We start from the raw sequence: 12,455 nt of genomic DNA on the forward strand, positions 1-12,455 counted from the left end.
GGGCATTGTGTAATTTATTAGGAAGTAAGAAAGAAAATAAATCGATTAAACATTCATTTTGAGAATACTCGAAATAAATTAGAGAAATTAATATGTATAAAACAAATGAATACAAGAGAGTTTTACTTAGTTAAATGAAGAACAGATTTAATTTAAGAAAACAAGAAAATAGAACAGTCTAATTAAAAACACTGAGAAAATGTTAGAAGTGTTAAAAGTAAAAAAAGTGATAACAGCCACATATAGGGACGATTTAAAACTTTTAAGAGTGTGTATAAATAAAAATGTGTTGAAACAGTAATCCAAGTTATAAATGAACAACACTCACTCAAGAGATAATAACTATGAAGTTTGAAATACAATAGTGTCCCAGAGGCACTTCGGCTCAGATGGTTTTTATGGTTTATGTTCTGTTTTCCAGGACCAAAATCAAGGAAAAGGTAGAATAGGCTTTGCTGTTTATTCCACGAGATTACTGATACTAAAATGTTATTGTAGAAAAGGATATAATAGATTGCAGTTTCACCTAATAATGTAAATACAGAAATTGTAAATCTGAAAAAAGAAGTATAGAAATGTGTTTGGAAATATGAATAATGACTATGAGTGATTTAATATTAGGCAGTATGTTAATTTATGTTCATAGATTAGAAAAGAATAATACTATTTCAATGTATGAAAAAGGCAGGTGATAGATTTTGTCATACTTCCTACAAAGTTGTCAAAAACTAGAATAGGAAGTTTTAAAATTTATGAAGGAAATCTATTAGGATCTTATTAATATAGGAAATAAGATAGTAGTAGCCTGTTTTTGTTGAGTAATTTGGAAGTTTTAAACAATATAATTAAAAAGGAGTTCTAGAAGTTTAAGGAAGGGACAAAATTATGATTGTTCTTTGCTTACCAGGTAGTATGTTTCCAGAAAACTTGAAAAAATCAACTGAAAGGCTACTCTAGTATCATATAAGATAAATGCATAAAAATCAATATCTTTCTTATATTTTAGCAATAGGTTTTATTTATAGTTTCTTCCAAACCCATTTAATCTTTTATCCTCACAAGAAATATTCAACATAATGTATATACATGTATGTATATGTATACAAACATTTGTATGCATATGTGCATTTACATATATGTATACATACATGTACACACATGTATATACATTATGTTGAATATTTGTATTAATATTCAATACAAATATTGTATTGCATGTAATATATAATGTATATACGTGTGTATATGTGTATGTGTGTATATATATATATGCACCTGTGAAACTTCACAGAACGAAATAAAAGAGCTGGGTAAACTAAAATGAGAGAATACCATAATCCTCTTTGAAAGGACTCGGTACTATGATATTTTTAATTTATGCCCAAATTTATTAATTCACTCCAACCCTGTTCAAAACCCTAAACACTTGCTATGAAAACCAAGAAGTTGATTTTAAACTTGACAGTAAAATGGGGCACCTGGTTGGCTTAGTAAAACATCCATCTCTTGATCTGGGGTTGTGAGTTCAAGCCCCAATTGGGTGTAGAGATTGCTTAAAAATAAAAAAATAAAATAAAAAATAAACTTGGACATAAGAGAATTTTAATTAATTAAATTTAATTTAATTATATCTTAATTTAATCTTAAATAAGTTCCAAATAGGTAAAGGTCTGAACAAAGTTAAAAGTCAGTAGACTCTGTTTTTTTTTTTTTGTTTTTAAAGATTGTTTTATTTGGAGAGGGAGAGAGAGAGAGAGAGGAGGGGCAGAGGGAAAGGGAGAGGTAGAATCCCAAGCAGACCCCAAGCCCAGTGTGGAGCCTGATGCAGGGCTTGATCCCATAACCCCGAGACCAGGACCTGAGCCAAAACTAAGAGTTGGACAACTTAACTGATTGAGCCACCCGGGGGCTTCTCTTAAAATCGCAGTTTGGGGGTGAGGCTCTCTAGTCAATACAGTGCAGAAAACACTAAAGGTTAGAATATAGGACTATTTTAACCTTATAAGTTGCTGTATCAAAAGACAGAGACGTTAAATATTTCAGATATATGTGCCTTAAAGTTAGTATACATAACATGCATCCTTTTTTTTTTTTTTTTAGATTTTTTATTATTTGTTTATTTGACAGACAGAGATCACAAGTAAGAGAGAGAGAGGAGAAGCAGGCTCCCGCTGAGTAGCGAGCCCGATGTGGGGCTCGATCCCAGGACTCTGGGATCATGACCTGAGCCGAAGGCAGAGGATTTAACCCACTGAGCCACCCAGGCACCCCCATGCATTCTTTTTATACATGAAAATGGGAAAGGTTATGAGTGATGAATTAACTAAAGAAAATATTGAATAAAAGTAAAAGTTTTTCAAAAATTTCCCCCGTTTCTAATCTGAAATGCAAATTAAAACAAGACACTGCTTTTTGTCTATCAGATTTGTACAAATTAAAAAATTCATAGGGATGCCTGGGTGGCTCAGTTGGTTAAGCTCAGGTCGTGAACCCAGCATCCTGGGATCGAGTTCCGCATTGCACTCCTTCCTCAGTGGGGATCCAGCTTCCCCTCTGCCTGTCGCTTCCCCCTGCTTGTGCTCTTTGACAGATAAAATCTTAAAAAAATTTTTTTTAATTAAAAATTTTTATTAATCTGTATTGGAAAGGAAGTGGAGAAAAGCATACTCCTTTTTGTTGGTGGTGTACAAATCAGTAACAGCCTTTTAGAGGGCGGTTTCTTAGTGTTAAATAATTCAGACCTCATGTTTCACTTTTAAGAATTTAGTCTACATGTGCTGAAAGGTGATATGTGTAAGAATTTTAACTGAAGCATTCTTAGCAATAAGAAAACAGGAAACAACTAATGTCCATAGTAGGAAAGTAGTTGAATATTCAAATCTGATAAATTGGGAAAATATTAACAGCCATTAAATTGAAGGTAGTCTGATCTGTTCTAAAAAATGTCCACGATATATTGATTGTTCAGTGCAAGAAGATAATTGCAAAAAATTATGTATTATTTTTGTAGAAAGAGCATGTGTTTAAATACACAGAAATTTAGTCATGAAATTATATTTCAAAGCTTTTATTCTTTTATTTTTCATTTTTTTGAATTAGGCTCTATGCCCAGTGTGGAGCCCAGTGCAAGGTTGAACTCAAAACCTTGAGATCAAGACTTGAGCCGAAATCAAGAGTCGGATGCTTAACTGACTGAGCCACCCAGGCACCCCAGTCATGAAATTAACAGTGGGCACTTCTGGGAAGTGGAATTGGGGTTTGAGGAATTAGACACTGACTTTTATTTGATATTCATCAGTGGGTGTTTTTTTCTTTTCACATTTTAAAATTACCAAGAGACTATAAAGTTATTTTATAGATTCAATCCATTTTAATGACTTTAATTACCAGGGTAGTGAAGTGTCAGACAAAGAACTATGTTAAAAAGTGAGATAATAAACTTAGGATGATGGGCTTGGTGTCAGTTTTGAATCCTAGGTATTTTTCTTATAAGCATTTGCAACGAGAAGTAAATCTGATACTGTTCCGTTCAGTTTTCATACAGTCTCGGGGTTTTAAAACTTTGAAATCAAGAACTCGACGTTTACAGTCCACCTCTGAACGATTGGCAGAGACACAGCATATAGCACCATCATTTGTGAAGGTAATTAGACATTATTTTGTTGTTTGAAAAAGCAGTCATTTTAAAATTATTAAAATGAGAGCATTCAATATCTGACTTCTTTTACTGGTCAGTTGATTTTCTTTTTTTTTTTTTTTTTTAAAGATTTTATTTATTTATTTGACACAGAGAGAGAGATCACAAGTAGGCAGAGAGGCAGGCAGAGAGAGGGGGAGAAGCAAGCTCCCCGCTGAGCAGAGAGCCCGATGTGGGGCTCGATCCCAGGACCCTGAGATCATGACCCGAGCCGAAGGCAGAGGCTTAACCCTCTGAGCCACCCAGGCGCCCCATGGTCAGTTGATTTTCTGAAGGATTAATAACCTATGTAATCATTACACCTCCAACTCTCGTGAGTGTCCCAGTCATGTCTCTCCTTTGGCCTGTTAGACATCTCCTTTTGTTTTTTTTTCCCTACACACCTACCTGTGTGTTCTCTGTGTTAATGAGTAGCATTTGCCCAAGCTAGAAACCTGGTGATCAACTTTGATTTGTTCATCTTTTCTCTCATCCATTAATCACTAAGGTCCTATCTATCTAGCCTCTTAAATATTTCTTAGATCTGTCTCTTTTCATCCCCAGTTCCACTGCAGAGATAGACTGTAACAGTTTCTTGCCTAAAGGACTCTAGTAATCGTTCATTTAGTCTCTTGCCTTTATTTATTTTTTTTAAAGAATTTATTTGAGAGTGAGTGCATGGGAACGTATGCTGGTGGGAGGGGTAGGGGGAGGAAGAGAGAGAATCTCAGGCAGATTCTGCTGAGCGTGGAGCTTGACTGAACGTGGAGCTCAGCAGTGAGGCTTGATCTCATGACCTTGCTGTCATGACCTGAGTGGAGGTCGAGTTGGATGGTTAACTGACTAAGCCTCCCAGGCACCCCTTTGTCTCCTGGTTACCTTTAGTCCAGCCTCCAGACTGCCACCAACCCACCATCTGTCTAAAATGTTTTAATGTAATAATTGTATTCCCCTGCTTTCTTGTCAGTTTCCTGCTGTAGTATCATTTGGCCTCTGCCAACCATTTTTCTATTCTCATCTTTAAATATGGCACCCCCTCTGAACCTCTACTCTGCTTGTTTCTTGGCATTTAAAGTCCTGTCATACAAGATCGCTTGCTGTTCCTGACTGCTAAGGCCTGTTATTTCATGGCTCTGTCAGATTGTTTATGCTTTGTGTTCCCTGTGGTTTAGAAATCCTATTCGCTGTGATGCCTCTCTTGACTTCTGAGGTAGCATTTATTTTACCACCAGACCTAGAACCTCTTTTTTTTTTTTTTTAAGATCTTCTTTATTTGAGAGAGGGAATGCATGTGACCAGAGGAGGAGCAAGGTGGGGGAGGGAAAGACAGGGGAAAGAATTTTCGGCAGACTCCTTGCTGAGCTCAGAGCCTGATGTTGGGCTTGATCCCATGACTCTGAGATGATGACCTGACCTAAAACCAAAAGTCGAATGCTTAACTGACTGAGCCACCCAGGTGCTCCCAGACCTAGAACTTCTCTAACATAATATCAAAATGAGGGGCGCCTGGGTGGCTCAGTGTGTTAAGCCTCTGCCTTTGGCTCGGGTCATGGTCTCAGGGTCCTGGGATCAAGCCCCACATCAGGCTCTCTGCTTGGTGGGGAGCCTGCTTCCCCCTCTCTCTCTGCCTGCCTCTCTGCCTACTTATAATCTCTCTCTCTGTCAAATAATAAAAATTAAAAAAAAAAAAAGATTTCAAAAAATTAGTTATTTGTTTATCTCTCCCAAGTAGACTGAGGACATTCTTTCCGATCATTGGTTATTTATCTTTACATTTTCACAACTTATACAAGTCCAAGTTTGTAAAAGGTACTCAGTAAACATTTAATAAATTAATGAGGTTTTTCCTCAAGTAGAGATAAAGGAATGTGAACATCAAACCATTGGAACCCTGAGTCCACAGGCGACCTACTGTTTTCAGTATAATGTTCTTACAGAGTTTCTTTCTTAATCGACTGATGGAAGTGTAAGTTCCAGGGTTAGTTTCCTTGCCATTGATTAAGTAATTTATTTTTGAGTCTTAGTTGTAATTCTTCTGATGGTCAACAAAAACGAGAAATTCTAGAATTTTTGAAAGGATTTTTTTGTAAGTGATCATTATATTATTGGGCAGTGTTATCTGTATAGTAAGTCAGTACTGACCTTGTTTGTGTATTTAGGGGTTCCTGTTGCGGGACAGGGGATCAGATGTTGAGAGTTTGGACAAACTCATGAAAACCAAAAATATACCTGAAGCTCACCAAGATGCATTTAAAACTGGTTTTGCAGAGGGTTTTCTGAAAGCTCAAGCCCTAACGCAAAAAACCAATGGTAAGTTGATTAGACACCATCCATATTTGGGAATAATATCTAAAAGGAAGTCATAGTCCTACCTTTAAGTGATTACACATATTTTTTCTAACACATATGCACCTTTTCATTGGTTATATTCCATTATATTTGTAACTTAAGCTGTGTCAAAATGGAAATACCTGTTGACACTCTCCCTTTTCTCAAATGAGAACCAGAGTCAAGGACAGAAGCACAAGTGCCTTCATGAGGTTTTTGATAATAGGGTGCTGAAAGGAAATCATGGCAATTATACACAAGAATGTCAGGTTCCAAAATTGCATTTGATGGAATATGATTACCGTCAATAACCTAATTCTTGCTTTTCGTCAAGGTGTCATTTGTCATTGTTGTTATTGGATTTAAGTTTTTTTTTTCTTTTCCTCCTCCAGATTCTCTGAGACGAACTCGTCTGATTCTCTTCGTTCTGCTGCTGTTTGGCATTTATGGACTCTTAAAAAATCCATTTTTATCTGGTAAAGGCTCTTTTTATTTATCTGACTTTTTTTTTAATCTTTTAAATACTCAACTTTTTTTTCATAGTCTGCCTTAGACAGGAGAGAAGAAGCATTTCCTGTTTAGTTTTGTTTTTTTTTAAAGATTTTATTTATTTATTTGACAGAGAGAGAGATTACAAGTAGGCAGAGAGGCAGGCAGAGAGAGAGGGGAAAGCAGGCTCCCTGCTTAGCAGAGAGTGTGATGTGGGGCTCGATCCCAGGACCCTGAGACCATGACTTGAGCTGAAGGCAAAGGCTTAATCCACTGAGCCACCCAGGCACCCCAGCATTTACTGTTCTGGTGTCTAGGCCTTTCTTACCTAAGTCAACACTTCACAGATTGGGTCAATTTGAGGTGGTTTTTTGCATTGAAGTAGAAAAGTTTTAATCTGTTATGGTTACATGCCAACTGCATTATCAGGGCTCATTATATTTACATTGCTTTGTGGGTTACAGGAAAAGTTCCTTCAGACACCGTACGAATTTCAAGTTTTATTTTGAGGAAATAATATTTTGTTAATGTTCCAAGGATTATGTTAGAGCAAAATTGTTAGCTTAACTTCTGTTAATGGTTGGTTTTCCAGACTTCTAGAAAGTTACATCTGTCCAATTATAAAATTTAAAAAACATGTAGAATAATTTTATAATAGCAATACAAAGTGAAATAGTCCCCTATTTCAAAGACACACTAATAAATTTATGAAAAATTTATACATAATACATAAATATATAAAAATTTGGGGTTCTTGGGTGGCTCAGTTGGTTAAACATCTACCTTCAGTTCAGGTCATGATCTCAGGGTCCTGGGATTGAGGCGTCTGCGCCTTCCCCCACTTGTGTGCTTTCTCTCTTCCCTCTGAAATAAATAAATTCTTAAAAAAATATATGTGTATATCTATATATCTATATACATAGATACACACACACACACATATATAAATTTAGTATACAGTTAAGAATTGCCTCAAGCAGGGTGCCTGGGTGCCTCTGGGTTAAGCCTCTGCCTTCAGCTCAGGTCATGATCTCAGGGTCCTGAGATCAAGCCCCACATCGGGCTCTCTGCTCAGCAGGGAGCCTGCTTCCTGCTCTTCCTCTGCCTTCTTCTCTGCCTACTTGTGATCTCTTTCTCTGTTAAATAAAATAAAATCTTTAAAAAAAAAAAAAAGAATTGCCTCAAGCAATTCTCGTAGTTCTCCGTTTGCCAGTCTAAAATGAAGTAATAACGCCCATCCTAAGTAGTTCCTGTTGCTTTCTCAGCTATTCAGTTTTTACCTCGTGTTTTCTATGTTCTTTATGATTGGTTACCTTGAGAGAAAAAACTGATAACAATTAAAGAATAACAGTTGGTCTGGATCAGGACCTCATCTCAGAACTTGCATGTTACCCCAGATATTTAAAGTTTTTTTGTGCCATCAAACCTTAGATGAGATTTTAACATCCAGGAATATTCTTTTTTTTTTTTTCCTTAAGATTTTATTTATTTGACAGAGAGTGAGTGCAAACATGGGGAGCAGCAGGCCCAGGGAGAAGCAGGCTCCTCGTTGAGCAGGGAGCCGGATGTGGGGCTCAGTTTCAGGACCCTGAGATCATGACCTGAGCGGAAGGCAGATGCTTACCAACTGAGCCATCCAGGCGCCCCCAGAATATTCTTTTTATAGCCAGAGTCACCTTCTTTTGTCTCCTTATTTTCAAAACACAACCAGTGTAGGGACACCATATGATTGATACTGGAGGGGTGGGGTTAGTTCTGGCTATTATTTTATGTTTCTTAATTTCTTATATTAAACAAAAATATGTATCAAAATATGAAGTGCATTGCCTTATAATTTCTTATAAGGTTCAAGTGGTTTGGCTATAAATTTAATTTGCATAATTTATAAAGTCCCTCTGTGTAGATCCTTAAATAAACAATGTAGTGGGCTAAAACTGTTACTGTCCAATGTAGAGTTACGAGTTACTATATTACATTTGCTCTGCCAACTTGTGTTTCTTGGTATGTTAAGTGTTTTCAACAAAACTCTAGTTTGCTTACTGATCTTTTTTTTTTTTTTTTGCATCTAAATTTCTGTCTTAAAGACAATATTTTTGTCTTCTTCTGAGGAAATTAGAAATTGCTCTATTTACTCACTTACATCTGTTCAGTAGGGAAGTTTAACCAAAGGGGAGAGGTTTTAAGAAAGTTTTGTAATAGTTCCCTGTAGTTGATCTGAAGTATTTTACTTTCTTTCCAAGCTTTCACTATCATTCTTAATGATGTCATTACTGATATATATCTTCTGAGAGCAAGTAATAACAGTTGCTAGAGGAGGAGGCTGCATGAAAAGTGAAATAATCTCTTTTAAGGTTTAACCTTTTTAAAAAAAGAATGCTATTGCCAGTTTTTATGCTAGGTTTAAGGCAGTGTATCTCATGGTGCGCATCCCTGACCAGTTGTATCAGGATAATTTAGGGTGATTGTTAAAAATGCAAACTCTCCTGGGCCTTTTTCTAAATCTACAAACAAGAAGTTCTGGGCCATGGCCTGGGAACTTGCATTAATACATTTCTCAAGTGATTTTTATGTAGAGTTGAGTTTGAGAATGATTGGTTTAAATTTCTCTTGTTAGATATGATAGGAGAAGAGGGAAATAATTTTTCATTTTTTTTTTAAAGATTTTATTTGTTTACTTGACAGACAGAGATCACAAGTAGGCAGAGAAGCAGGCACAGAGGAGGAAGGAGGCTCCCCGATGAGCAGAGAGCCCGACGCGGGGCTCGATCCCAGGACGCTGGGATCATGACCTGAGCCGAAGGCGGAGGCTTTGACCCACTGAGCCACCCAGGGGCCCCTAATTTTTCATTTTAATTGGAAGGTGTAAAGATGTCATTTTAGGGCCACCTGGGTGGCTCAGTCGTTAAGCGTCTGCCTTTAGCTATGGTCATGATCCCACAGTCCTGGGATCGAGCCAGTATCAGATGCCCTGCTCGTCGGGAAGCCTGTTCCTCCTCTCCCATTCCCCCTGCTTGTGTTCTTTCTTTCGCAGTGTCTCTCTCTGTCAAATAAATAAATTAAATCTTTAGAAAAAAATAAAGTTGTCATTTTAATGTGAGTCATTTATTCCTTGAACATGGTCTAGAAATCTGGAAGATGTAGTTTCTTTACTTCACTATGAATTAATGTATGTAAACTTAGATATAATTTTCTGTACTTTCTTACGTCTGAATAATAAGGTGGTTGAAATTTTATAAAACCATCAAATATATAAACAATTATTTTTTTTCTCTTTAGTCCGCTTCCGGACAACAACAGGGCTTGACTCTGCAGTAGATCCCGTCCAGATGAAAAATGTCACCTTTGAACATGTTAAAGGAGTAAGTTAAAAAGTTTACCCTGCAGTCTTCAAATATTATCTAGTTATATAAGGCCAATATTTGATTTTAAAGGTATAAAATAGAAAATATATACATTGGTCTCTACCTCCAGTTCGAGGCACTAAAACTCTTGTAATTCCCTAAATGACAAGAGTACTAAGTACATCTTTGCTTCTGCAGTTTGGTCTTTGATGCTGATGTCTGACACAGGGCTTCTAAATCCCTAGGAATTTCCTGGGCGATGGCACTGTCGTTGTATGAGGCCACTCTGGTGGGCTCCTGGGTGGGGCTGGATACTAGAAAAAATGAAGCCATGATTAGAACCTTGGAAGTTTTAGCTTCACTGCGTATTCTCCAGCCCTCTTTTAGGTATTGGGACAGAAGAAATAAATCTCTGCTGTCCTTTCTAACAGAAACTAAACCATGATATTTCATATAAGGAAATAATAGAGTATGTTCAAATGTGATGAAGTCTTATGGGAAAAATATGGAGCGGCATGAAGAAGATTGGGAGTTTTGAGAGAAAGATCACAGTTTTAAATGGGGATGTTCAGTGTCTGATTGACTGAGAAGGTGACATTTGAGTGAAGATTTGAAGATGATGGAGTAAACCATGCGTGTATTTTTTTGTTTTAAGATTTTATTTTTGGGGCGCCTGGGTGGCTCAGTGGGTTAAACCTCTGCCTTCGGCTCAGGTCATGATCCCAGGGTCCTGGGATCAAGCCCCGCATTGGGCTCTCCGCTCAGCGGGAAGCCTGCTTCCTCTCTCTCTCTGCCTCCCTCTCTGCCTACTTGTAATCTCTATCAAATAAATAAGTAAAATCTTTAAAAAAAATTTTTTTTTTATTTTTAAGTAAACTCTACACCCAACATGGGGCTCAGACTTAACCCTGAGATCAAGAATCACATGCTCTACTGACTGAGCCAGCCAGGTGTGCCTAAACCATGTATGTATTTGAGCAAAGGACACTTCTAGCCAGAGGAAGAGAGAGAGAGCAAAGATCCTGAGAATTAATGTGCCTGACTTGTTTGACCAGTCAAAAGTCCACTTTAATATGGAGTAGAGTGAGAGCACCTACTCGTTCCACACTCTGTTCCCTATCTATACATAAATATTTTTCACAACCTCAACTATTAGGGAATAAAGTATCAGGAGTCACTATGATAATTTTATACCAAGTAGTCCTTCCCTTCCATTGGCAATTTAAACAGCTGTGAACCCTGTCGGAATTGCGAAAAGAGAATAATTGAGGAAGAGGTTGGTGCGGTGAGTATTTGAAAACTGATTAGTGTAGAGGGCCCTGCCCATTTTAAGATGCGCAGTCAGCCTGCTCTACATTGAACCTGTGCTGAGATTATGGTCAGCAAGGCATTCTTCCTTTCTCCCTGCAGTGTATGTACTTCAGTACTCAATAGACTACACTTCTTTTGGAATGAGTCCAATTTTGATTATGAAGCTAAAGAAGATGTATTGATAATACTAGAAAGGGCTCATCCCAAAGTTTGTAGATTATCACAAAGTTTTCTGTGCTAATCTAAACAAATACTATAATTACTGTTTAAAGTTTATATTGCTATCATCGCTATAGAATCTAAATTTATATAGACCAATGTAATTTATAACATTTACCAAAATAGGTGGGTCAGTAGGTGATACCTTTGATCAGTTTTACCGACTCTTAAAGAGCTAGTATAGGAATTTCATTTCCTTACCTAGAATTTCCGGTTATAGAGGAGTAATTTTATATATTAGTTGCCATAAAAATACTAATAAGGGCTTTTATACCTTCACTCATTGCCTTGATCCCTAAACTATATTCTCTATAGATTTTATATACCTCAGTTGGGAATTTTCTTGACACAAAATTTGGGCAGAGGAAATGTAAGTTTAGTTTTTACCCTGACCAAATGTCTTTTGGCCTTCTTTTAGTATATGGATATCTTTGAATATTTAAAAAACGTATTTTAATAGATAAAGGGCCAGATATCTTTTTTTATATGTAATTTTTTTTGGAGGTGACATTTTTTTAAAAAGATTTTATTTATTTATTTTTTGAGAGAGAGTGTGAGAGAGTGTACAAGCAGAGGGAGTGGCAGAGGGAGAGGGAGGAGCAGGCTCCCCGCTGAGCAGAAAGTCTGATGTAGGGCTTGATCCCAGGATCCTGAGATCATGACCTGAGCCGAAGATAGCCGCTTTACTGAGCCCACTAGACGCCCCCCAGATCTCTTTATAAACATAAATTTTGCAGCTTAGCATTCACACAAAACTGTACAGATCACAAATCTGTACCTTAGTAAGTTTTCACACAGTGAACTCAGTATATTATTGGCACCCAGCTCGAGAAATAAAATATTACTAGAAACTTCCTAGTGTCCCTTTCTTCCTACTGCGAGTGTATCGTTGTTCTGTCTCATAACATATATTAATTGGCCTGTGTTTGAATTTTACATAAACATAATACATGTAGTGTATATGGCTTCTTTCATTCAATGTGATGTTTATGAGATCCATCCATGTTTTTACATGAAGTTTTACTTCATTCATCCCCATTGCAGATTATTCTGTGAATCACAATATTGTGTATTCTCCATTAGGTAGACAT

General features: G+C 36.9%; 1 protein-coding gene across 1 annotated transcript in view; it reads left to right on the plus strand.

The window, feature by feature from the left end:
- YME1L1 (YME1 like 1 ATPase) overlaps positions 1-12,455 on the plus strand; it is a 48,083-nt gene that overhangs the window by 19,745 nt on the left and 15,883 nt on the right. Inside the window, exons 5-8 of the mRNA XM_080811231.1 lie at positions 3,534-3,643; positions 5,836-5,986; positions 6,397-6,480; positions 9,770-9,852. Coding sequence (XP_080667357.1) covers positions 3,534-3,643; positions 5,836-5,986; positions 6,397-6,480; positions 9,770-9,852 — 428 coding nt within the window. The remainder of the gene's footprint in view (positions 1-3,533; positions 3,644-5,835; positions 5,987-6,396; positions 6,481-9,769; positions 9,853-12,455) is intronic.

The sequence above is a fragment of the Martes martes genome, assembly GCF_963455335.1.
Source record: "Martes martes genome assembly, chromosome: 8".
Lineage (NCBI taxonomy): Eukaryota > Metazoa > Chordata > Mammalia > Carnivora > Mustelidae > Martes > Martes martes.